The 24,161-nt window shown below is 58.0% G+C and overlaps 3 protein-coding genes across 7 annotated transcripts; 1 reads left to right on the top strand and 2 right to left on the bottom strand.

Annotated features, from left to right (window-relative positions):
* Positions 1-7,957: 7,957 nt before the first annotated feature.
* On the bottom strand, positions 7,958-12,959 carry ISG20L2 (interferon stimulated exonuclease gene 20 like 2). Its single transcript, XM_047092772.1, has 4 exons — positions 12,870-12,959; positions 11,491-12,339; positions 9,504-9,704; positions 7,958-8,805 (listed from the first exon to the last, which is right to left on the bottom strand). Exons 2-4 carry the CDS (start codon positions 12,220-12,222, stop codon positions 8,692-8,694), a joined length of 1,047 nt encoding a protein of 348 aa, XP_046948728.1. The 5' UTR covers positions 12,223-12,339; positions 12,870-12,959; the 3' UTR covers positions 7,958-8,691.
* A 356-nt stretch (positions 12,960-13,315) lies between these two features.
* METTL25B (methyltransferase like 25B) lies at positions 13,316-20,256 on the top strand. 3 transcript variants are annotated; one of them, XM_047092770.1, is made up of 8 exons: positions 13,318-13,539; positions 16,639-16,763; positions 16,860-17,052; positions 17,476-17,538; positions 17,794-17,937; positions 18,387-18,868; positions 19,437-19,621; positions 20,005-20,256. In XM_047092770.1, the coding sequence occupies exons 1-8, from the start codon at positions 13,429-13,431 to the stop codon at positions 20,124-20,126; spliced, it is 1,425 nt and encodes a 474-aa protein (XP_046948726.1). In that variant the 5' UTR covers positions 13,318-13,428; the 3' UTR covers positions 20,127-20,256. The 3 variants fall into 3 exon arrangements, with proteins under 3 accessions (XP_046948725.1, XP_046948726.1, XP_046948727.1); XM_047092769.1 differs by having other exon boundaries at positions 13,316-13,539; positions 16,639-17,052; XM_047092771.1 differs by having other exon boundaries at positions 13,446-14,032; positions 16,639-17,052.
* Positions 20,257-20,356: 100 nt separating this feature from the next.
* On the bottom strand, positions 20,357-24,045 carry MRPL24 (mitochondrial ribosomal protein L24). Of its 3 annotated transcripts, XM_047092776.1 has the most exons (5): positions 21,697-21,976; positions 21,525-21,620; positions 21,214-21,317; positions 20,812-20,942; positions 20,357-20,712 (listed from the first exon to the last, which is right to left on the bottom strand). In XM_047092776.1, exons 1-5 carry the CDS (start codon positions 21,877-21,879, stop codon positions 20,576-20,578), a joined length of 651 nt encoding a protein of 216 aa, XP_046948732.1. In that variant the 5' UTR covers positions 21,880-21,976; the 3' UTR covers positions 20,357-20,575. The 3 variants fall into 3 exon arrangements, with proteins under 3 accessions (XP_046948732.1, XP_046948731.1, XP_046948729.1); XM_047092775.1 differs by lacking the exon at positions 20,357-20,712 and adding an exon at positions 23,956-24,045 and having other exon boundaries at positions 20,852-21,317; positions 21,697-21,939; XM_047092773.1 differs by lacking the exon at positions 20,357-20,712 and having other exon boundaries at positions 20,852-21,317; positions 21,697-21,984.
* Between the last annotated feature and the right edge of the window lie 116 nt (positions 24,046-24,161).

The raw sequence follows: 24,161 nt of genomic DNA, 5'->3' as shown, positions 1-24,161 counted from the left end.
CTGGACAGGAAAGGGGCAGGAGGGAGGGGAGGGGGTTACGGTGCCAGAGAAGAGGCTGTGAGGTTTTGAGGTCTGGGCTTTGAGGTTCTGGACGGGGCTAGAAAGAGGGCATTGGACTCTGTCCCCAGGAGCCGGGGCAGGACAACAGGGGCTGATGGGTCAGCGTCAGGAAGGAGGTCACTAGAGGAGGACTCCTTGGCTAGGCTCCTGGGTGCTCCCTTTCCCTCTTCTCCCCGCCCCACGAAGCACGCCTGCAGGCAGTGACACCCAGTAGTCGGGCTGGGTGCCCCTGCCCCTGCCTGGCTCCAGGGAGGAGGCCAGAGCCCCGGAAGCTAGATAGTAAGGACCAGCTTCCCCGACTCCAGGATGCTTCCTGCTGCAGACCAGGGCCAGGCTCGCCTCTCTGTAGGGCCAGTGGGCCAGACTCCCGGAGACAGAGGTGCAGGGGAGCGAGCAGAGTGGGGGAGGGCCCCAGAAGCCCAGCTTCCCAGTCCCTGCCCCCACATTCCCATCTTAAGTGGGCAGGGAGTTAAAGGACACAAGAGTTCAGCGTCTGGCCCCTTAGCAGGCTAGGGCCTTGTCCTTCCAGTGACCCCCCCATCCCTGCCCCTCCTTACAGTCTGCTAGAGATGGGCGGTGGGGGAGGCCCAGACAGCCTGAGCCCTAATGGCTTTCCCCGGGCAGCATGAACAAAATGGGAAAAAGATGTGTGAGGTGGGCAGCTCTGATTTCCTTTCTCATGCGGGCGCCAGCTCTGGTCTGGAAAATGTTAGCTGTCAAAGAGAGAGAGACTGAGCAGTCTCCGGCCTCCCCCTGCCCTGCACTCCATACACCACCCCATCTCGCACCGGGGGGGCCCCCAGCCCGCCTGGATTCCCTGAGGGCACCGGGCTAGGGCCTGTGAATTTCACCTGGTGGGGCTGCCCCGACCAAGCCCCACCTCCCCTGCCTGCGTCTCCTCCGCCAACCTGGGGAAGACATCCCAGGGGCAGTTTTGGCACTCGGGGATTCGCAGGGACACGTCTTCCCTGGGGGATCAGAGGAGATTAGGCAGTCTCACACCTCCTAAACCCCAGAGCTCTGGGACCAGCCTCAGGTTTTCAGGTGATCTGGGTTCCCGCCGAGCTGAGCTGGCAGTAACTGGCCCAGAGACGGAGCCAGTCCAGTCCTGGGTCCAGAACACTCGTGGGGTGTGCCTCTCTTGCTGCGTGTGGGTACTGTGGTCTCTGTGGGCCAAATCCCCTCTTCTGAGCTCCGGCTCTAGGCCCCCAGGAGCCCCAGGGAACTGAAGCCAAGGCGAGGGGAGGCGCCCACTGCCTCGGAGATGAGGGTGTGTGTGGAGGGAGGGTCCCAGCCTAGGAGGAAGCTGCCAGAACACTCAGTCCTTTCTCCAGGGGGCCCCTTTGCTGCTGCCTGGGCTCCACCCTCCCATCCTTCAGGAAAGCTCCCCGCTCTCGCCCCAGCCCGGCTGGAGCTGCTGGGCTGGATTATCTGCCTCCCTGTGGGTCCTGGGTGTGGGCTCCGTCTCCCCCCCCCCCCCCCCCCGGCTCCCAGGGCAGGGGCAGTCAGCCTCCTTCCTCCTTTGATTATGGTTGGATCCCTCTCATGGAATCTTTCCAAAGAAGCGACCGAACAGGATTCCATGGGGTGGAAGGAAAAAAGAGACCGACCCTTCCTTGGCAGAAGCTGTCCTGACCCAGGGATGCCAGACAGACTGGGGTCCTGATGCTGCTTGGAGCTGTGACAGTGGGGCCAGGGCCGCAGGTCAGGCCTTGGGAGGAGTGGTGGGTCGGCCCCGCGCTGTGTGCGAGTGTCCCACGTGCTGCCTGGAATGGAGCTGATCCCAAAGCTTTGCTCTTTTTTTATTTAAAAGAGAGAGAGCACAAGTTGGGGAGGGGCAGAGAGAGAGGGAGACACAGAATCCGAAGCAGGCCCCAGGCTCCGAGCCGTCAGCACAGAGCCCGACGCGGGGCTCGAACTCACGGACCGCGAGATCGTGACCTGAGCCGAAGTCGGAAGCTCAACCGACTGAGCCACCCAGGCGCCCCCGTTCCAGATTCTTAAAAATACCTTCCCTCCCACTGCCTCTCCCCACCCCCCACCTCTCTCAAAATCCTGTGCGTTCTATATACCCTTTCAAAGAAAGCCCAGAGTTGGCGGTGTCCTGAAATGGCTGTACATATTCAAGGCAGCCAGCCCGCAGGTCAGGACAGCCAGGGGCCTGGGCAGCGAGGGCTCGGGGGGACGCCCGGCTGGCCAACCCACTAGATGTCACTTACCCATGTCATCACTGCCTGAAAAAGATCTCGCAACCTGACCGCCCAGAGCCCGCAGCCAACCCTCACCCCTGACCTCGCACTAGGTCCTGACCTCTGAGGGTGTGGGCACTCCCTGAGCTCTCTTTGGCAGGGGGACAGGTGTGTACAAGAACTCAGATGAGAGTTCAAAGGCCAAAGTGTCGGCCTTGATTTAAACAGTTGTTCAGGGCGTGTGTGGCTGGTTCAATCAGAGGAGCGTGTGACTCTTGATCTTGGGGTCGTGGGTTCAAGCCCCATGCTGGGTGTAGGGGTTACTAAAAAAAATAAATTGAAATGAAATGAAATGAACGTCTGTTCAGGATCAACCGCACCAGAGATCGCCCATGTGTGTGAAGTTCATCTGTCCTAAATCAGGGCGGCCGGGGATCCCGTCCTCTCGCCTCGACAGGGCAAGAGCCTTCATGGTCCTCTGTCCCCATTCTGTCCCCTCGCGGCCGCCCAGGGCTGGGAGGGGGTCCTTTACACCTCAGTCAGTTCAAACCCCGCCTTTGCTCAAATCCCTGCAATGGCTCCGTCTCGTGCAGCTATAAGCCGAGTCCTTACAGCGGCCGAAGGTTCGTACTTCCTCCCTCCGTCCCCCCTGCCCACCAACCCCACCTCCTACCACTTGCCCCTTGGCTGGCTCTGCTCCTGAACACACCAAGTGTCCTCCTGCCTCAGGGCCCTGGCACCTCTCACTCTCCCTGGAATGTTCTTCCCCAGATTACATGACTGCTTCCTTCACTGTTTTCAGGTCTCTGCTCATATGTGCTGCCCTCAGAGACGACTTCTGTAAACAGCCCGTCTACAAAGCGCATGTGCATATACGTCCGTCTCCGTCCTCACTGTTCCTCGTGTCACTTGTGACCCCTGGCCGCAAGGGAAGGCCACGTGGGCTGTGCTGGCCTACAGCAGAGTCTGGCACACAGTTGGTGCTCAATAAACATCTCTTGAACAAATGAATGAAGAGTAAGCAAATGACTTCAGCCACAAGCAGTGACTATTAAGGCAGAGAGAAACAATCGGTTGCACCTTTCATTAGCAGTCTTGTTCTTTTTTGACTTTATTTATTTAGAGAGAGAGAGAGAATCCCAAGCAGGCTCCGCACTGTCAGCCCAGAGCCCCACGGGGGGCTTGGCCTGAGCTGAAATCAAGAGTTGGACACTCAACTGACTGAGCCACCCAGGCACCCAGTACCCTTGTTGATTTCATCATTTACTTAGTTGTCCTGGATAAGCGCACGAAGGAAGTACTTTGACAAAAATGAGGTCTGAAAACGAGAGTGGCCCCGCCCTAGCCAGGAGAGCTCCGGATTCTTCACGCTCCTCAGTGACGCCTCAGCCCCCCTTTTAGAAATGCCATGTGCTTGCGGGCGCCTGGGTGGTTCGGTTGGCTAAGCATCAGACGCTCGATCTCGGCTCAGGTCGTGATCTCGGGTTCGTGAGTGGGAGCCCCGCAGAGGGCTCTGCGCTGACAGGAGCCTGCTTGGGATTCTCTCTCTCCCGATCTCTCAATAAATAAATAAACCTAAAAAGAAATGCCATATGCTTATGGCCACATCCGCCCGGGTCACTGAAGATCCAACTCAGGCTCCGCCCTGACCGGGTCTCTGAGCCTGCAGCGGGCCACAGCGGGTCTCTGACTCGCATCCCACAGCTTAGCCTCTCGGGGCCGCAGCTCCTTGGGCTCCAGCACACCCCAGCCTCCGTCTGCAGCCCGCCCGGCCCCGACCATGTAAATTCTCCACTTCTCTATGTGGACTGCCCAAAGAGTGAGGCCAGAAAGAGCCAGGACAGCCCGCCAGTGCAAACTCAGGTTCCGACGTCACCCAGGACCTCTGCCCTTTCTTGCGAACTCCGTCAGCTCACTCTCTTGTCTCCATGGCTGTGCCAAACGTCTGTCCCCTGGTTTGTGGCCCATGCTCTGCTTGGACTTAGTAAGCCATCCAGGTCACCAGGTGCTGCCTGGGAACATACCCATCGGCCCCACCCTTGCCTCTTTCTTTTGGTCCCAGAAGACAAGTCACCCCTGTTCCTGGACGAGGCTAAGCTCAAGACGCCATCTCCTCAGTCTTTCGGGACCCGCTGTAGTGCCCACCTTCCTCAGCACTTGTGGTCCACGGCTTTGCTGGCAGCATCTTCAGACCGCTCTCCAGATCGCCGCCCTCCAGATGCCTCCGGATCGCCACCCTCCGGATCCCTCCAGATCCCTCCAGATGCCTCCAGATCCCTGCCTTCCAGATGCCTCCGGATCACCGCCCTCCAGATGCCTCCAGATCACCGCCCTCCAGATCCCTCCAGATCCCTCCAGATCCCTGCCTTTCAGATGCCTCCGGATCGCCGCCCTCCAGATCCCTCTGGATCACCGCCCTCCAGATCCCTCCAGATCCCTCCAGATCCCTGCCTTCCAGATGCCTCCGGATCACCGCCCTCCAGATGCCTCCGGATCGCCGCCCTCCAGATGCCTCCAGATCACCACCCTCCAGATCCCTCCAGATCCCTCCAGATCCCTGCCTTCCAGATCCCTCCGGATCGCCGCCCCCACCTCTCCCCGCCCCCACCGCAGACACTGCTCAGATGAAAGGCACCAAATTGATACAAATAACAGGCCCTTTCCTTGGCTCTCATCTTACTGGTCCTCTGTGTGGTGTCTGATACCATCCCCTCCCTCCTGGAAAGCCTCCTCTGGCCCATCTGATGGCCTCCCTTAGGCCTTCCTCCGGGGCTTGTAGGAACAGCATCCCCAAGCCTCTGGTCTTGACCTCGTGCTCTCCTTTATACACTTTTCTATGTGACGCCCTCACCCCCATCCGAGGCGCCCCCCGCTGTTGCCCTGTAGTCCCTAAGCTGCGGGCCCCAGCTCTTTCCCCCCCGCTGAGCTGCAGTCTGGTGTCTTCTGAGTCAACCCAAGTCGGCCTCCTCAGAAGCCCGCTCTTGTGCCCGCCGCACGCACCACCCTCACGGCTGACGGCACCACTGTCTCTTCCCGCAGCTCAGAAAGAGCAAGACGGCCTCTGGTCCTCTCGCCCTGCTCTCTGGGCCACGTTGATTCTACCTCCTCAGGGACGCTCAGGTGCGCCCTCCTGCCTCACGGACCCGGGCCTCGGCCACCACTCACCCGGGCTCGTCCACAGAACCCCTCTCCTGAGAGGCCCTTCTCCAATCCTGCTTCCATCTGGCTGCCAGCAGCGTCTTCCTAAAACACAAATGTGACCACATCACTCCCCAGCTTTAAATCCCGCAACGGCCCGGACAGCTTGCCACTGAAATGGACTTACTGGTTTCTCTCTTTCAGACTGTCAGCAGCTGGGGGACAAAGACCACGCCGCTTCCCTGGGGTCTGCCGCAGGACCTGGCACACAGCAGGTGCTGCGTCGATATCCGAGCAGGATTCCAAGTCTCATCAGGTGCCGCCCGCACGGGTTAAGAGCGGAGTAGGGCAGCGGCTAAGAGCGGAGGCTTCAGGCACAGCTGGCAGGTCCGAGTGCCAGCGCCAACCCCCAGCTATTTGGCCTGGGCGCGATTTCTTATCGTTTGTCAACCTAGGCTTCCTTGAGTGCTGTCCTAGAACAGCACCGCCTACCTTCCCGAGAATGGCACAGTGTGCCTCCAGGACTTAGCACAGTGCCCGACACAGGGACACAGTCAAAGAGCAGGGGCTGTTGTCATTATTATCGATGGCAACCATTAGTTACCCATCAGGGGTAGAAAAGAATCCCAGGATCTTAATGCTGGAGTCCTTAAGCCCCAGAAGGAAACCGACAGCCACCAATGCGGAATGCGGTGAAACCAAACTTGAAACATGTTATCAGTAACTTGTATCAGTATCAGTACAGGGTAACTTGCTCTTCTGCCTGGGCTGAGGGCTTGCTCTGCAGAGTAAATGCAAGTACTCTGTGAGCAACAGTGTAGACAGAAGATACACAGTGCAGACAGGACATACTCGCAGACACACCGGGCGTATTTCACACCTGCGTATGGTCTCTCCCAACACGGACTCGGGCTGACGTACCTTGGGGCAAGTTCATAATTACAGTCCTGTTGTGCTTTCCTATTGTCAGCTGTAATCATCTGTTAAACCAGGAATCAAACGACTCCTCCTTGCAGCCTTCGCTACGGCCATCAGCGGAGACAGGGCGGCACGATCACCTCAAATTCCCACACACCGCCCTGCCCCTATTGAGAACCGCTTTGCTAAGGTTCAGGCCGTTGAGACGACGTTGGCAGGGTCCGCTTCTCACGTGCTGCCCTTTGCTGACCTCACCCGCAGAAGGGGTCCCTGAATCAGAACACGTCCTTCCTCTATGAAGAGAAAGCATTGGAAGAGCTCGTGTTTTGCCGCAGTTCAGGCAAAACGCTTGCTGATTGGAATTCGGGCAGCAATCTGCAAGGGGCTGGCCACCCTCTTGGAGGAAGCCAGGCCCCTGGGGACAGAGGAGCAGAGAAGGAAGGGGACTTAAGGAGGCACCCTTGCGGGGCAAGCTGGGCTCTACCCAGAAAGTGTGAGGAGAGAAAACGCTGAGGAAAACGGTCACAAGGTCCTCTGGTCCCCAGGTTCTTCGTGGTGAGCATAAGACAGCTCTTTCCAGCGCTGACCGAGACCAGGTGCCTTTCAGGACATGGGGGTGCGGTGGGGTGGAGAGGAAGTGCAAGGGTCAGCTGCTGTTTACCCAGACACCCACAAGGCCAAGTCCAGCCGACGTGTACCCCCAAAACTGAACTCAACTGAGATTTTTCGTCGTCTCCCACCTTAACTGATTAAAACGTAACTAAGACTTGCCTTCAGCGTATTCCCGGTTTTGGGCGCGGCCCTCCTAGATCATTCCACTTAGACCTAGAGGTGTGTGTGAGGGCGCCTGGTACGTCTCTGCAGTGTCACGGACGTTCCGTGTGTCAGGCTCAGCAGGAACCAACTTGCTCTGAGCTCCAGAGCTGCCTGTGCCAGCGGGTCCCGCGGTGCAGGACAGGACGGCAAGGCCACGTCTGAAGTCCGGGTTGGCTGCAGGAAATTCCCTTCTACCGGCAGCCGTGACCGTAGCCCTGCCCCTGAAGCCAAAGCAGCCACTCGAGGGGCACAAGCCACACAAGAGTGTGGAGGCCGCGCTCTCTCAAGACTGTGCACAAAGCAATCCCAGACACGAGGTCAGACCCGTGACTCACCTTCCCAGGAGGGCGTGTGCCACCGAGGAAGCGCTGGCAGGACCGACCAGGCTGGCGTCACCCAGCACCCTCCCGCCCCTGCTCCGTCCCTCCCGCGTGCCCACCCTGAATCGCCCTACTGGTCACACACCCGTGTGTGAAGGTGTCTGCGTGGCTTGGGGCACCGCTGCAGGCGTGCTCGATTCATGGTAGGGGTGGGGACCGGGCACCAGAGCACACGGGCCACACACAAGGGCTTAGTCGGTGCTTCCTGGTGACTTCTGGCCAAAAAGGGCCCAGTTAGTGCCAAGTCCACAGAGATCCTGGACCCCTCACAGAATCACAGCCCTGTGAGACCTTGCACAGAGACTTTTTTCAAATAGGCTCTACGCCCAACGTGGGGCCTGAACTCACAATCCCGAGATCTAGAGTTGCACGCTCTAACAACTCGAGCCAGCCAGGCGCCCCACCTGGTGACAGAGCTTTTTAGCGTAAACTGAAAAAGAAAACAGCACACGAGTGTTTTTCCATTATAAAAATTTATCAAGGGAATAATTTGAGTCCTTAAAGGTTTGTTTTAATGAAGTAAAAGACTAAAAACCATGAAAACACTTTAAGTTCTTTTTTAACCTACCAAGTGGGATCTAAATTAAATAAATCCTCTAAAACACTTTAGGAGAGACGATGCTTTCCCAAATCAGAAAAATTGATCTCCAAGTCCCACTCTCCTACCCCTAAGAACTGAACCTCACCAGGGATGGCTCCCCTAAGGACGGGCGCTATGTCTCCGATGCAGACAAGGCCAAGGGCAGAGTCTGTGACACGCGGTGTGACCAGCCAACCAGCGCACTTCTGACCGTGAAAGAGGGCACTGCTATTTACGTGAGGACCAAAGGCATAAAACGGACATGCGGTCACCCTAGTGATAAGGCAGTTTGGGAAATGGTTCCCAGTATGCCCCGCCCCTTGAAGTCAAAAGGCCCGCCTGGAGCCAAGCACCTGGGACCTGCAGGTAGCACCATTTAGGAGGGAAACAGTCCAGGGCTGGTCCTGACACGGAGGCTTCCTCCCTCCGCGGGATTCTCAACCAGACACGACACGACGCTGGAGGTGAAATTTCAATGAATACTAAGTCTGGGGTGGAGCCGGTCTCTCCCGGTTGGGGCAGCGAGCCGGGCCGCTGCCCAGTCCTGCTGCCCGGTCCTCCCGGGCACGGTGCTGCTCTCCACCTCTCGTCACCGGCGCCTCCGCGGCCGCTAGTCCTTTGGGGGATTCTGGGCCAGGTGCTGTTCCCACTCGACTTCAACCAACTTGTACAGCTCCATGGTGGCCTGAGCGTCTTCCACGGAGGAATGCCCGCTTTTCCCAACCTGGACGCCGGAGGAAGAGAAGAACGTGAAGCCACAGAGAGAGACTACGGCTTTCCTTCCCAACTGGCTCTCCGCGGCCCACGGGGTGCAGGTGCTTCTGCAGAGTCTGTGGGCTGCGAAGGCCGAACTCCGGTGGGGTCTAGTCCCCACCCCATCTCAGAGGCTCCACTCCCACCCTAACGGCTCAGCCCTTCCTGTGGACGCAGGTGCTCGTCGGTCTACGCCCGGCCAGCACAACGCACCAGATGGCCGCCAGGCCTTCCGAATCTTCCAGCTTCCCCAGTGCCTAACCACGCTCTACGCGATGCGTGGCCCCTCCTCCTCCGGCCAGGCAGGCCGCCCTCCTCTGAGTGCAGACGCGTAGACCACGCAGGGGATCCCGGCACCCACTCTGCGGACTTCTGGACACCACCACGTGCTCTCCTCTCTTCCTCTCTTCTCAGTTAGGGCTTTGCACCCACCTGAAGGCTCTTCCCTGTCCCGAGCACCCTCTGTGATGCTCTGGGACGGGAGCTGTCACCCCACGTACAGATGGAGAGTCTACCGGGCCCCTTGGTCCAAAGCTCTTCCCGTCAGAGCAGCCCGCCCACACCTCTCTACAACCAGAGCAATTCTGGGGCCAGAGCCTGGAGCAAGGCCGCACGGAGGGCGCCCCCAGCGTCCAAGCCACGGGCCTGGCTGCACTGGGGAGACACTACCTGGATGTCCCGGTTCAGAAGCTTCTTGGTGAGACACTTGAGGGACACGGTGGCGTTCTCTGGGCACTCGGCCTTCCGGTTGAGGGGCGGGATGTGGGAGGTGTCGCGGGTGAGAGACTTGGGGTGGGAGTACTGAAGGGCTTTGAAGTCGTTGTGGATGGCATGCCCCACCACTATCTTCCCTGCGAGGATCTTCAAGATCTGAAACAGGAACAGAGGCGGCGCTGGCGAGGAGGCGGCGAAGCCCCTGCATCCTACAAGCCCAACGTGGCCATGGGTCCTTCTAGGCCCTTTTCTCCAAGTGCTCACCCGGCTCATCCTTAAAACGCCCTCTCCCACCAGGCTTCTTCCACCCGAGGCCCAGCTCCACGCCCCGAGGTGAAAGCAGCTACCACCCAAGACGACCCCGCCGCACGACGACGGTAACCCCGTCCGGACTTACATCCCCAACGGCTCCTTATCTTCTAACTTCCATCCCAGCGACAGACCGATTTGCCTCCGTCCCAAATCACACTCACGCCTGAGATGCTCACGTAACTATCCAGGTCGGTTGTGGCTCGCTACGTGAAGACCTTTGACCCCTACCATATGCTGGCCTGAGACACGAGGCTTGGACAGATGGGGTCAGAGATGGGCTCCAGGAAGGTGACAGAAGCCCCAAATTGTACACAAAGTTACGTACATGGGGTTTTTTTTTTTGGGGGGGGCGGGGAGGGTCTACGGTTTCCATCCGACTCTGGAAGGCCCTACGAGCTACAAAAGCTTCAGAACCTCTTGCAGACTAAATCCGCGTGCGCCAGCCCCCGGCCTTCAGCTCTCCCCACTCACTCACCAGCCGCCCTGGAACCTTATTCCCGTGAATCTCAGAAACAAAGACCTTCTCGCCACCGCAGGATCTTAAAGCGTGAGGGCAAACCGGCAACGAGGACAACCAAAGAATACACCACCAGTTCTGAAGCCCGTTCCCCCGATGGGTTCCGAACAGGTTGTGAACAAGAACTAAAGCGCCCTGACTGGGACACGGCCGGCAGGAAGCCCTGGAAGCGGCAGACCCTGTGAACGGGGCTCTCGGCCCGGCCTGAGCGCTGGGGGATCACTTTAGGACGAGAGCCCCGCGGGAGCGCCACGAGCCAGGCAGGTGCGGGCTCCTAAGGGCACTCTGCGCCCCGCCACACCCTCCCCACCTTCCGCCTCTCCCAAGCGCGGCTCAGGGGTGCCCTGGTGCGCAGGCTCAACTCCTCTCGGGTTCTAAGATCCAGCCCCCTCCCCTCTGCTGAACCGCCTCCAACTGGCTGCAGGCACAAGAAGAACACCAGCGGAACACAGAGTGTCCAGAGAAAGCAAAGAGCAGGGGGTTGAAGTGGCAGAGACGTGGACCAAGAGCGCCCTCTGGAGGCCTCCCACGACCAGCTGGCTTCCTCTCCTTCACCTCAGGTTCACCTTCCTTTTCCTGTCCCTCTGTGGAGCTCCCTGCGGCCAGTGAGGAGGCTTGCTCAGCGAGCGAGGTGAGAACCCGACACGACAGCCCTGTGTCGTCTGTCGCAGCTGTCGCTTCGGCACACCCGACCCAGGTACGCGAGTCACCCCTGCTCCCACCAACCACCAGCACCTCCCACGCTAGGCAGGAAGCCCTCCTCACTCTCCCCGAAGACATGGAGCATTCCACCCCCCCCCCCCCCGCCATCCGTGCCTGGGGCTCTGTCCCTCAGTGGTTACTTCTCTGTACGGATTCCCAGTTCCCCAGACAAGGATTCGACCGGAGAGCGAACAGTCTCAGCCAACCAAGTTCCCTCCACCAGCTAACTGTAGCTTTCTGGACTCCCACCGCTCCGCCCCAGCAGGAAGCCCTCTTCCCGTGGCGATCCACTCCCTCCTTCCCTCCTCCCCATCCTCTGGCGCCTTCCTAGAGTGACACCCTTTGCTGAAAAAATGACGCGGACCTCAGCCCACCGTCCTCGCCACTACCATCGGACCCCAAGCCTCTCACCTGGCTCCGAGCGACCTTGAAGGGTGTGGCATTCACCATGTGCTGCTTCCGGATGCCACTCCATCTGGTCCGGTAGTCCACGATGTGGCAGGGGGGGAGGACGTACTCATCATAGAGCACATCTCCGTGGTAGTTGACGATGCTACATCGAGCCAAGGAACTGACGTGCCCCTTGGGTCCTGTGCCCACCATCTCGCAGTCAATCGCCACCATTTTCCCTGGCGTCTTCTGCGACGCTCCGGAGCATTTATTCTCCAAATGAGATTGGGTGGAGTTCTGTGGGGCGTTTTTCTGAGTAGGGTTCTTCTGGGGGCCCTTCTTCTGGGAGCGAGCCGGGCGGCTCCTAGTCTTTGGAAGAGCACTCTGGAACTCCCCCAGCAAGTCTACTTTGGCCACGGCAGACCCAGCCTTCTGTGAAGCGGCAGGGGTCAGCCAAGGCACCGCAGCTTTCCTGTCCAGGGACTGCTCTGGTCCGCCGCTGGAGGCGGCGGGCTTCTTCTTTGCAAGGGGAGAGACCTTCCAGGCGCCATCCACCCTAGGAGCTTCCCCTTTCTTCGGAGGCTCTGGGTGCAGCTTAGGCACCTTGCTAGGGTGCTGGTTCTTCTTATTCAGAAAACCTCTCCGTTCCAAGAACCTCCTCTTCTTGACAAATTTTCGGTGCTTGGCATTCCCCTCTAACGCCTTTTTGGGGGGAGGTTCACCGAAATCCAAATTGAGGAGTAAGGTAGACATGAGGACAGTGGACGGCGGGAGAGCAGATGGGAGGAGCGGCTTACTGACGACAGGAAGACAGAGGCCTCATCTTCTGCTGAATCCCACAGGCCAACGTCTGGAGGTCTGCAGGACACCCTGGGGAAGAGAGTAATCCTGACAACGGAGCCCATAGGCCCCGTGAAACAGTAAGACCCATCTCCGGACGACTTAAAGCTGGAAAGACATCAGAGCGACCGCCCAGAACAGGTACGAATCTGTAATGTGAAATAATGTCAGGGGCACGGTCTGCGCCACGAAGCTTCGGTTCTAGCGCGGCCCCACAATTCACCAGCCACAGGGTCTTGAGAAGGCCACTTCCCCTCCCAAGAGCTCAGTCTCGTTCGCACCCGGAGGGGGCTGTAGGGCCAACCACCTCGAACTCTGCGTCTGGAAAGCCAGAACAGTGGAGCTGTACCATCCGCCCGCGAGGGCCTCTGGATTACCCAGGCATCCCCGCGCGGCTCCAGGCGGGGGACCACCACACGCGTCTCACGCCGGTCCTTCTCCCGACAAAGGCCCTCTGACCACACACACCCGCTGGGTGAACCGAGGCTTAGGGCCCCCTACATCGGCGAGCACGCCGGGGGTCCCCGCCACCGAGAGCGACCCCCCGCGCCCACACCTACCTCCTCGCCGGCCCAGCTAAGAGCGGAAGCGCCCGGAACCGGAGGCGGAAGTCGGCGCGCGCCGGCGAGGCCCGGGCCGGCAGGCGCGTGGGTTGGACCGCGCCGGGGGCCGACGCGCACGCGCCCGCGGCGCCCCCGCCTCCGGGAGCGAGGCCAGGGACTCCGAGCGCTTGGGCGGCGGCGGCGGCGGCGGCGGCGGGGGCGGCGTGGGCGGGATGCGCTCCCCGGCCCCTCTAGCCCCGTGGAGGTACAACTCGAAGGCAGGGAGGCCGAGCCCCGGGGGAGGTACCGCCCCCACTTCCGGGGGAGGAGGGAAGTGCGCGGGGAAGGGCGGGCCTGGGCGCCGCGCCACGCCTCTGTGACGTAGTGCGCGGCGCCCCGCCCCAACCCACCCCACGTGTGCGCGACGCCGCCCGCTTGGCGCTGGGGAACGTCGCGACCTGTGACGTCAGGGGACGCATTCCGTCTTCCGCCCCAGCCGCAGGCCCCCCGCGGGGCACTGACCCTGGCTCCCCGCTCGGCTCGTTCTCGCTCCTGACGCCACCAGCTGGACCCCGGGATGCCGGGCGTCTCCGCCCGCGGCCTCTCTCTCGAGGAGAGGAGGCAGCTGGCGGTGAACCTCACCCGTGTGCTGGCGCGCTACCGTCCCATCCTGGACGCCTACATCATCGTGAGGCCACAGGGGTGTGGGCGGGGTGCTGCCGGTTGTGCGGTTGGCTGGGTGCCCGTGGCAGGGGCAGAACCTGGAGAGGTGGCTTCTACTCTCTTTTTTTCTATGGGTTTCGGTCTGTGGTCTGTACAAAAAGGGTTGAAACTGGGGTTACTCCCTCCCGGTTTTTGAGTTGACATACGTATTAATATTTCTAGTATCTCGCTGGTTTCTCTAACTTTCCCAAGTCCAAAATAAAATGCGTGAACAACAGAGCCACGCTGCAGCTACGTTGAGCTCCCCCAGGAACACACAAGTTCATTGATCCGAGCTTTGCATAAAGTCCTGGTTTAGTAGCCTACTGGACAGCCACAGCTTTGGAATCAGACCGGCTTGACTGCCTCCTTTACTGTGTTAGATGGAGGCATTGTTAAGAACTCCCTGCCACCTGTTTCTCAGCTGTAATAGGGATCCCCGTCTGAAGGATCGTTATGAAGAATGAGTGAGATGATGTGTAAGTGGCAACAGCATCCACTGAATCGTTCAGCCCCCCCAAGCCCAGAAGCCATTATTGATTCAACTCTTGCTTTCATTGATCAACAGTCCAGTTCTTCAAAGCGTCCTGTTGCCTCTACCTCCAGAACAGATACTAAATTCACCCTTTGTTTCCACCTCCATTGCTACCACGCTGGGCCAAGCCACCATCATCTCTCTCCTGGACTCCTTCCTAACTGATCTCTGTGTTCACTTACTCTCCATAACCACTTCTTCATAAAGCAGCTTGATCCTCGTAAACTGGGAATCCCGGGCGCCTGGGTGGCTCAGTCAGTTGAGTGGCTAACTCATGATCTCATAGTTGGTGGGAGGGGGTCCCGAGTCAGGCTCTGTGCTGACAGCGCTGAGCCTGCTTTGGAATCTCTCTCCGTCCCTCTCTGTCCCTCCCCACCCCGACCCAGGTATGCACATACAATCTCTCTCAAAATAAATTTTTTAAAAATGTAAGTTTGATCAGGGCACCTGGCTGGCTCAGTCCGTAGAGTTTGCTACACTCTTGACCTTGGAGTAGTAAGTTTGAGCCTCATGTTGGTGTCAAGTTTACTTGAAAAACACGTAAATCTGATCGAGACACTGCCTTGCTTCCTAGGTGCTTTGATGAAATCTTAACTCCTTACCATTATCGAAAAAGTGCTACATGATCTGTCCCCTGCTGCCTTTTGAAGGCTAGCACGTTCATCCTCTCCCACATTGACTCTACTACACCTATAGTGGCCTGATTTCTGCTCTGTAAATATGGCAGGCCTCTGGGCCTTTGCACTTACTGGTCAGCCTGGAATGCTTTTCCTCCACAGGAAGGCGAAAGAAAACAGTGATTAAGGGCAAGAACTGGAGTCCAGTTGGTTTCAGATTCCAGCTCTGCTGCTTACTAGCTTTGTGACTTGGGCAAGTTACTTAACAGCTGTGTGTCAGTTTCCTTCTCTGGAAAATGCCAAGTAAAAATAGTACTTATCTCATAGGGTTGTTTGAAGATTAAATGCATTAATACATGGAAAATGCTTGGGACAGTGCCTGGTATATTAAAATATCTTATGAGTGTTTGCTATGACCTGAGTTTTTTTTTTATCGAGGTATCATTGATATGTAACTTTGTATTGGGGGTATAACACAGTGATTTGATATTTGTGTTGCAAAATGATCACCATGGTAAGTGTAGTGAAACACCCTTCACCTCTCAAGTTACCTTTATTGTGAGGAGAACTTCTAAGGTCTGCTCTCATCAACTTGCAAATATGCAGTCCATCATCGTTAGCTGTGGTCACTTTGATGTACATTACGTCTCCATGATTTATTTATTTTTACAACTGGAAGTTTGTATTTTTTAACCCTCCTCACCCATTTCGCAAGCTCCCCAGACCAGTGTTCCGTCCATACTCTCTCAAGCTCCATTGTGTTACCGTTTTCATGAGTGTTTGATCGTCTCTGTGGCACTTGACGTTACCTGAAATTATTTTTTTTATGTAAACTCTGCGAGAGCAAGAATCTTGTCTGGTTCATTGTTGTGTCCTCTGAGCCTAGACTAGAGCTTGGTGCATAACCAAAGCTCCAGAATTTGTGTTGAACAAATGAACAAATAAAAACACCCTGGGATAACATCTGGCATATAAAGTGTGTGATGCATATAATGGTAGATTACTTTTTTAATGTGTTTATTTTTGAGAGAGAGAGAGAAGGGGAGAAAACAGGAGCGGGGTAGGGGCAGAGAGAGAGAGGGACAGAGGATCTGAAGCAGAGAGCCCGACACGGGGCTTGAAATCACCAACCATGAGATCATCTGAGCCGAAGTCAGATGCTTAACCGCTGAGCCACCCAGGTGCCCCGTGGTAGATTTTTTTTTTTTAATTTTTTTTCAACGTTTATTTATTTTTGGGACAGAGAGAAACAGAGCATGAACGGGGGAGGGGCAGAGAGAGAGGGAGACACAGAATCGGAAACAGGCTCCAGGCTCCGAGCCATCAGCCCAGAGCCCGACGCGGGGCTCGAACTCACGGACCGCGAGATCGTGACCTGGCTGAAGTCGGACGCTTAACCGACTGCGCCACCCAGGCGCCGATTTTTTTTTTTTTTTTTAAGTTGTTTTTCTGAGAGAGAGCACAAGCAGGGGAGGGACAGAGAGAGAGGCTCCCAAGCAGGCTGCACGCTGTCAGCCCAGAGCTCCCATGACCTGAGCCAGAATCAAGAGTCAGACGCTTAACTGGCTGAGCCACCCAGGTGCCCGGGTAACGATGGTAGATTATCAAGCGGTGATGTACTAATACCACACAGGTCAGTCACTGTGGTGTCGCAGATGCCGAAGTGAAGACACCGTCCTTGCCCTTAAGCACAGTTGAGTAGAGAAAGCGGACACATCCGTGAGTAGGGACGCTGCTACAAGAGAGGTGTCCCGGATGCCATCTGGGCTCCGAGGAAGGGGGAGGCAGGAGCAGGCTTCAGAGGAGAGGTGACTCGGAGGAGTAGGAGGCGCCTGCTGGCCGCAGCCAGTGGCCCTTCGTGGAGGACGGGGAAGGGCGGGAAGGGCAGCGGCCTATTGACCGCTCCCCTTCTCCCTTCTCCCTTCTCCCGCAGGAGTTCTTTACAGACAACCTGTGGGGCACACTCCCTTGCTCGTGGCAGGAAGCGCTGGATGGACTGAACCCGCCACAGCTGGCCGCACAGCTGCTGGGGATGCCTGGGGAAGGGGAAGTGGTCAGGTATGGGCAAGAGGGGCCCCGTGCCGGGGGACCCAGGGTGTCACTGTCAGGATGCAATGGAGCTATTCACCGGGGGCCCGGGCTGGCCTATCGCAGGTACAGGTCGGTGTGGCCACTCACCCTGCTGGCCCTGAAGTCCACAGCCTATGCCCTGGCCTTTACCCGGACACCTGGGTTTCAGACCCCCTCAGAGTTCCTGGAGAACCCCAGCCAGAGCTCCCGCCTGACAGCCCCGTTCCGGAAGCACGTCAGGCCCAAGAAGCAGCATGAGATCCGGAGGCTGGGAGAGGTGAGATGGGGGGGGGGGGGGGCGGGAGGACCCCTTAAGGCCGTGGGTTGCCAGGATGTGGGCACTTTGCACGGCCCGCAGGACCATCCTTGGCAGGCATGGCCTGGATGCTGGGTATTTTGTGCGTCCGCCCCCTCGACGGGTAGGTTGGTGGCTGTGTCTGAACCAAGGTCTTTCTATTTTCCACCTCCGCAGTCTGCTCAGGGCTTCATAGCAGCGCTCTCCTCCTTGTTCACGCTGAGAGGAGCAAGGAGAGGAGGCTGAGCCTGGGGTCAGCACCTCCCTTTCGGTTTCTCTATCTCGTGTTCGTGGCACCCCTGCCCTCTTCCTGTGCCCTCTGCGGCGCCTCCGCCCCCGTTGGGGGTGTTTGCCCTGGGAGCCAACACCCAGTGGCCAGGAGAGCTTTGTTCCCTCCTCTTGTAGTTGGTGAAGAAACTGAGTGACCTCACGGGCTGCACCCAGGTCGTGGATATAGGCTCAGGCCAGGTGAGTCAGACCCTTAACATTCTGGGTTTCAGGTCTGGGCGTTTTGTTGTTTGAGTCGTGGGGACAGAGAGCTGGAGGCAGGTCGTCAGGCTGCAGGCCCAGGGAAGCAGGTGCTGGGCAGTGGTGGAACTAGGCAGGGCAGGACTTGAGCCTCCTGCGGGCCCGGGACCCAGGCGTCCAGGTCACTGCTAGGGAGGCTGACAGCAGAGAGGCCGCTGGACGGGACCGTCTCCACCCTCCCTCTCGTGACTCCAGGGCCATCTCTCCCGATTCATGTCCCTGGGGCTGGGGCTGACAGTGAAGAGCATCGAAGGCGATCGGAGGCTGGTGGAGAGAGCCCAGCGCCTGGACCGGGAGCTCCTGCAGGCCCTGGAGAAAGAGGAGAAGAGGAGCCCACAGGTCGGCCAGCTTTTCGTGCAGCCGGGGCTGCGGGACGAGGCCCGCTTGGCAGGCGTTGGGCACCAAGGCCGACTCCTTTCTGTTTCCGGGATTGACGGCGTGATCCCCAATTCTGCTACCCCTTTGAGGGCCCCCCGTCACCCAAACCTCCTCATACCGTAAAAGCACTTTCTGGTTACAAAGTGCTTTCCACCCTGACGTGTGCTTCTCCCAGCCACCTGTGGAGCGGCCGGTCAGGTGTTCATTAGGCTCGTGACAGAGGGGAACCGGGACTCACAGACGAGGAGGTCTGCAGTTGATGGTGACGGGCCCGAGTTCACCCAGCTCCTCCGTCCCCCGGTTCTCTCCCTCTTTGGGAAGGAGCGCAGGGGACACTCCCTTCCTGTGGCCGGAGGGGGCACAGGGACAGCAGACTTCCCACCTGCCTCTGTTCCGTCCTGCCTCCACAGGTGACCCGGGCCGGCCCTCGCCACTCCCCACACCACGTGGTTAGGTGGGTAGAGCCCACGGCCCTGTGCAAGGAGCTCCTGCTTCCCCTGGAGCCCTTGCCTCCGTGCGGGGCCCGCCTGCTGCTGACGGGCCTCCACGCCTGCGGGGACCTGAGCGTCGCCTTGCTGAGGCACTTCTCCTGCCCCGAGGTGGTGGCCCTGGCCTCGGTGGGCTGCTGCTACATGAAGTTGAGTGAGCCTGGCGGCTACCCACTGAGTCAGTGGGTGGCGGGGCTTCGTGGCTCCGAGCTGCCCTACAGGCTGCGGGAGGGGGCCTGCCACGCCCTGGAGGACTACGCCGAGCGGCTACAGAGAGCGGGCCCCGGGCTCCGCACCCACTGCTATCGGGCGGCACTGGAGACGGTCATCCGGGGCGCCCGGCCCGAGCTTCGACGGCCAGGCGTGCAGGGGATCCCCAGGGTCCACGAGCTCAAGATCGAAGAGTGAGGCTGGGGGGGGGGGCGGGGGGGGGGGACGGGCATCACGGACTGAAGGTCTGATTTCCCTCCCATCCTCACTTGTTAGTGTGAACGAAAGATCTATGGGGCGTCGGGGGGGCTCAGTTAGTTTAGGCATCCGGCTCTTGATTTCCGCTCACGCGCATCATGATCTCTGTCGTGGGGCAGAAGCCTGCTTGAGGTTCTATCTCCCTCTGCCCCTCCCCTCAAAAAAAACCAAACCACAAACAAAAGATCTAAATGTGCCCAGGGAGTTGATTTTGAAGTCTGACCGGACAGCTTCTCAGAATTCTTTTAGAACCGAGTTGTCACTCTTTTGTCAGGGGACCGTCCAGGTCTTTAAGTGCTAAAACTATGGTCAGATCATTGTATAGGTGATAAACTTGGGGACCAATCTGCTGCTGGACAGACAGTTCCCGGCCAGGGAAACTTAGGAAAATGCATACCAGGGTGGCAAACCCAGCAAAGCTGCCATCAGATCGGGAGCGTCCAGTCTGGGTGGGAGGGGAGGCTCCCGAAGCCAAACTGAGCATGTCTGTGGCTGACCCCACAGATACGTGCAGCGGGGGCTGCGGCGGGTGGGGCTGGATCCCCAGCTGCCACTGAACCTGGCTGCCCTTCGGGCCCACCAGGCCCAGGAGAACCGAGTGGTGGCCTTCTTCAGCCTGGCCCTGCTCCTGGCCCCGCTGGTGGAGACACTGATTCTGCTGGACCGGCTGCTCTGCCTTCAGGAGCAGGGTGAGGGTGGCCCACAGCAAGGACCGGGGGCTGGGGGGCGGGGGGGCCGGAGCTCTGAGGCTCCTCCTTCCGGCCCCAGCCCCCCAGCCCCCCAGCCCCACGGCGGGACTCAGACTAGCTGCTTCGGGTACCAGTGGGGTGGGAGATTTGTCCACGCACGTTCCTGCTAAGTCGGGCTCATATCCCATCTTGCGTTTTAAGCAAGAACAACCCCAGGGGTGGGGGGTGGGGTCGGTGTCTGGGGTACCCATATTCCTGGTAGAGAATTGGGTCTCTTGGACACCTCAGGCCCCCCCGCACAGGGAAAGGGGCTGTGCCCACAGGCCTGGCAGGGAACAGCTGAGTTCGTGATTCCTCCCTGAGTAGCCCTGCCTTTCTTCCAGGCTTCTATGCTGAGCTCCTGCCCATCTTTAGTCCTGAACTGTCGCCCAGGAACCTAGTTCTGGTGGCCACCAAGAGTCCCCTGGGTGAGGCCTTCTCCCTTCTGGAAACTGAAGACAGCTGATGAACTCCATCTGGAATTCACCCAGAGGACCAGCCTCCTAGCTTCCTGCAACCCTGGCCTCTCCCTCCCCATGTTAACGTCATACTATGTAAAGGTTTATTTTTAATTTATTAAATAAATGAAATCTTTATTTCTCTGCCATTTCTATTTTTCCACCCCCGCTCCCGCCAGCCTCCCTGACGGGTAGCGTCTCGTTACTCACGGGTCTCCCAGAACCCGCAGGCCCTGTCCCTGTGGAGGCTGCCTAACTTCCACCCAGGCTGTCACAACGTAAGGACAGACGCCCCTTCCTTCAGTCCCAGAAACCGGTGTGCTGGGTTAAGGTGCCGATCTAGCAGACGCGTGTGGGGGAACTCCTGGCTCTCTCCTGGTGTCTGAAGGAGAGGTGGCCTGGACCTTGGAGGCCAAGACAAGGAGGGGAGAAGCTGATCTCCAGCTGATTCCCAGGATCAGTACCAATAGACTTTCTTGTGTCTCCGCGTCTCCTGGATCCCCATCGCCTCCATCACCTCCTCCTCCAGTGTCTTTAAACGGGGCACGTAGGTTCTTTCTAGGGCATCTTCCACTGATGTGTCTTTGGGGCCATCTATTGAGCCAGAGGAAAGAAGATGGGTGGGAAATCCCCTCCCTCCCTCTCCTCCCACCACCCCCTGTCCCCGTCTTCCTGCCCCTCACCCAGCCTCACCAGTCCAGGTTTCAGGGACGATGCCATCAGCTCTGGGAAACTCAGGTTTGGGGATAATTCTTCCTGATCTTGTGGAGACACGTACCCGCTCTCCTGCCTCCGTGAATCTCCACTCCACGTCAGTGGGTTTCCTAGTGGACAGAAGAGATGAACCCAGCCTGGGAACCACGTCTTCCGGCTACGTGCCGCCCCAAAAAGTCAACGGCTGAAAACATGAAGGTCACCATCTTGCTGCTGCTATGTCTGTACTGGGGGTGACCCACAGGGGTCACGTCCACGAGAGGGATGGCCCCTTTCCATCTCCAGAACCTCCAACCCACCATTCCTTTTGTAGAAACGGGATCGACACTGATGCACACTCGCAGGGCGGGCAGCCCTCTGACCAGAGCCCCACGTGCTTGCCTGTCCACGGGATCCACGAGTTTGACCTGGCGGTGGAGCAGGGGTGCTTCACTGGGGATCATGGTTCCCCGGGAATCCACGGTCTTGCCCACATAACGGTAGTGCTGTCCAAAAGAGGGGGGGATATGAGAACCGGGGGTGTGAAAGGGGGCTCGCCCACCGCGGCTCGGGGCGTTCAGCCCAAGCTGGAAAACAACGTCAGCTGTCTCACTGTCCCTGCAGCTCGTCTCCTGCCTCCCTAGGCTGCTCCGAATGCGGTGACAGAGGGGACAGGCTTCCTGAGCACCCCGGAGCGCCCCATCTTCACTCACCGTGTTCAGTCCCTCCAGGACCACCCAGTTGCGCTGCCGGATGACTTGGACCACTTTGCCTTGCTTCCCAGCATCCTTGCCTTCTAGGACCTCCACCTGCAGGAAGACGGGAGGGTCAGGGAGGGGGGCCCTCACCCAGCCCCCCCACCACTCCACCTCATCCAAAGCTCACCCTGTCCCCGCAGAACAGATGCCATTCTTCATCCGAGACGGGCTCCACGGCCACCCGGCGCCGCCTGGTCCCCGGAGGGTTCTTCCTCTTGTCTGCAAGAGAGCCTGGGCGGCTCATCCCATAGCGGTAGTCGCGGGGCAGAGTGACCTTGGATGCCAAGGCCAGCAGGGCAGAGAGACGCATGGCTGGAGGCCGTGAGAAATCCCCTGGCCAGGGAGGATCCAGAAGCCTTCCTCGTCAGCTCTGAAGGAGACAGAAAGAAACAGTGGGCAAAGAACATTGTTTTAAACACTTAGTCCCTTGCTCAAGGGATCTCATCTCACGGAGTCCTCACAAGATGCTATCTTCACTTCACGGATGAGGAAACAGGCTCAGTGACTTGCCTGCGGTTATAAAGCTTCTACGTGAGAGAACTGACATTCAAGCCCACAACGTCCGACTTCAAAGTCCAGAAAGAGGCCAGGGACCACGCGATCTAGTCACCCCTGAATCGAGTAGACCCAAACAGGGCTTGGCGCATAGTAGATACTTAATAAACAGTTACTAGGTCGATGCGGGAACAGTGGGATAGGAAAAACACAGGTAAATGGGACAAAAAAGAGGCACAAGGCCAAGGCATTTACAAGGAAAAACAGCAGAGATTAAAAAAACAGTACTAAAATGTCCCTATGCCACTCACAATTCCTGAACTCAGTCAGGAAATAACCACTCCTCCTCCCTAAGGCAGCTTCTTTTCCAAAGGAAAAGGCCCCAGAAGCAGACTTTAGGATTACCAAGTCCTACATTTCCCAAATAAGTATATTTTCTAAGCCTCCCAATTTTGGATGATGGACTAAATCAGTTGGGGTGGTGAGAGAATGGAGAGCAAAAATAGTTAAGTGCTCCCATTTTTATTTATTTTTTTAAGAGAGAGCAAGCAGGGGAGGGGGGCCGAGGGAGAGAGAATCCCCAGCAGGCCCCACACTCAGCACAGAGCCCGATGCGGGGGCTCAATCCAAGGACTCTGAGATCGTGACCTGAGCTGAAATCAAGAGTCAGATGCTCAACGGACTGAGTCACCCAGGCGCCCCATGAGCGCTTCAATTTACTGAGCACTTACTACCTGCCAGGTGCCATGCTGTTTTCCTGCATCATGCGCTACAGAAAAGGATTAAGGAGGGCATCTTTAATTCTATTTTAGAACCAAGAACAGAGTCTAACTTCAAAGTACAAATAAAGTGGGGGATTCACCTTCGAATGCTCCCTCTCTGTAAAGAGAGCTTTCCTACTATTCTTACTTTCTAATCTTATACTCTAATAAAACCTTTTGCCTGCCGCTCAAAAAAAAAAAAAAAAGTACAAATAAAGTGCACTCTAATGGCATAAAGAGCTGTGGGTTCTAGTCCCTGTTCCACCACCTTACTCTATGATCCAAGGCAACCTAGCTTACAAGCTTGTGTCGTCATCCTGAAAACTTTACAGGGTTGTTGGAGCCATTCAAACTACGTTTACTATTTTAACAAAACAAAGTACAGGATAACGCGAATCGTATTATGACTTTTGGGCAAATTAAAAAATACATATTGTGGCACAGGCTTAAATACTTATGCGAAGGCAACAGGAAACAGCCAAAGTACTTGGCTGGAGCAAGGGCACTATCTGGGGGAGCAGTTACTGTCCATCTTGCTCCTTCCCCACGACCTTTGTTTACATTTTCCCACTATGCGCCCTGGCGGGGATGGGGGGGGGGGCTGGGGGGGTGGGGACTGGTTTATCTGAACCTTCGGAGTTTTCTTCTTTATACTTCTCAATGTGAAAAAGAAAGTGCCTATGTTATCTTCAATTAGCGTTGGCCTCAATGTTCCCGTGCGGATTCAGCAAATACTTAGGAGCACAGCTAGGTGACAGCCTTAGTGCGAGGAGCCTCACGGATTACTAGCGTCTGATCTTCCCGCCGCCCTGGGAGGGAAGCTGACAGGTGCGGGTACCCCAAGATTCGTTCCCCAGACGAGGAAACCGGGCGCTGCGGGCTACAGGGCCTGCTCTAGTTCGCAGCTGCACAGGAGCAGGGCCAGCGTTCGGCCCCAGGACGCCAGCGGGGTCGCTGCAAAAGGCCAGGCGTCGGCCACTCTAGGTCTGCAGCTCCGGGAGGAGACCCCCCCAGAAGCCAGCCCCTAGGCCCTGCCCTCCTCTCCCGCACACCCTGCAGGGACTGTCCCCGGGGGGAGTAGCTTCCGCGGCGTGGCCCGGGCCCCGGTTCCAACAGTCTTCACCACCCACCCGCTCCAAGCCTCCGGAGCAGAGCAATCCCGGGCGAGTCCAGGGCGGCCACCACCACCGAGCACTCAACGCTCACCTCCGCTTCGCGCCTCGCCCCACGCTGCCGTGCCCCGCCCCCCAGCGGCGTCCGCACATGCGCCCTTCGCCCTCGTCCCTCGGCTTTCTGGGAAATGTAGTCTGAATGCAGAGCGGACGCTCAAACCAAC

The sequence above is a fragment of the Lynx rufus genome, unplaced genomic scaffold, assembly GCF_022079265.1.
Source record: "Lynx rufus isolate CCGP_SWC_20201006 ecotype Redwood Valley unplaced genomic scaffold, mLynRuf1.p SCAF_31, whole genome shotgun sequence".
NCBI lineage: Eukaryota > Metazoa > Chordata > Mammalia > Carnivora > Felidae > Lynx > Lynx rufus.
Note: the sequence above shows the minus strand (reverse complement) of the source record. Positions and strands in the feature narration are given on the sequence as shown.

Coding starts and splice junctions, on each gene's coding strand:
- ISG20L2 (XM_047092772.1), bottom strand. CDS start 12,222: ATGTCTACCTTACTCCTCAATTTGGATTTCGGTGAACCTCCCCCCAAA. Junction 9,705..11,490: donor TCAAGGTCGCTCGGAGCCAG/GTGAGAGGCTTG, acceptor TTCCTGTTTCAG/ATCTTGAAGATCCTCGCAGG. Junction 8,806..9,503: donor TTCTGAACCGGGACATCCAG/GTAGTGTCTCCC, acceptor TCCGGCGTCCAG/GTTGGGAAAAGCGGGCATTC.
- METTL25B (XM_047092769.1), top strand. CDS start 13,429: ATGCCGGGCGTCTCCGCCCGCGGCCTCTCTCTCGAGGAGAGGAGGCAG. Junction 17,539..17,793: donor TGGATATAGGCTCAGGCCAG/GTGAGTCAGACC, acceptor TCGTGACTCCAG/GGCCATCTCTCCCGATTCAT. Junction 18,869..19,436: donor CACGAGCTCAAGATCGAAGA/GTGAGGCTGGGG, acceptor CTGACCCCACAG/ATACGTGCAGCGGGGGCTGC.
- MRPL24 (XM_047092775.1), bottom strand. CDS start 21,879: ATGCGTCTCTCTGCCCTGCTGGCCTTGGCATCCAAGGTCACTCTGCCC. Junction 21,621..21,696: donor ATCTGTTCTGCGGGGACAGG/GTGAGCTTTGGA, acceptor GTCTTCCTGCAG/GTGGAGGTCCTAGAAGGCAA. Junction 21,318..21,524: donor TCCTGGAGGGACTGAACACG/GTGAGTGAAGAT, acceptor TCTTTTGGACAG/CACTACCGTTATGTGGGCAA.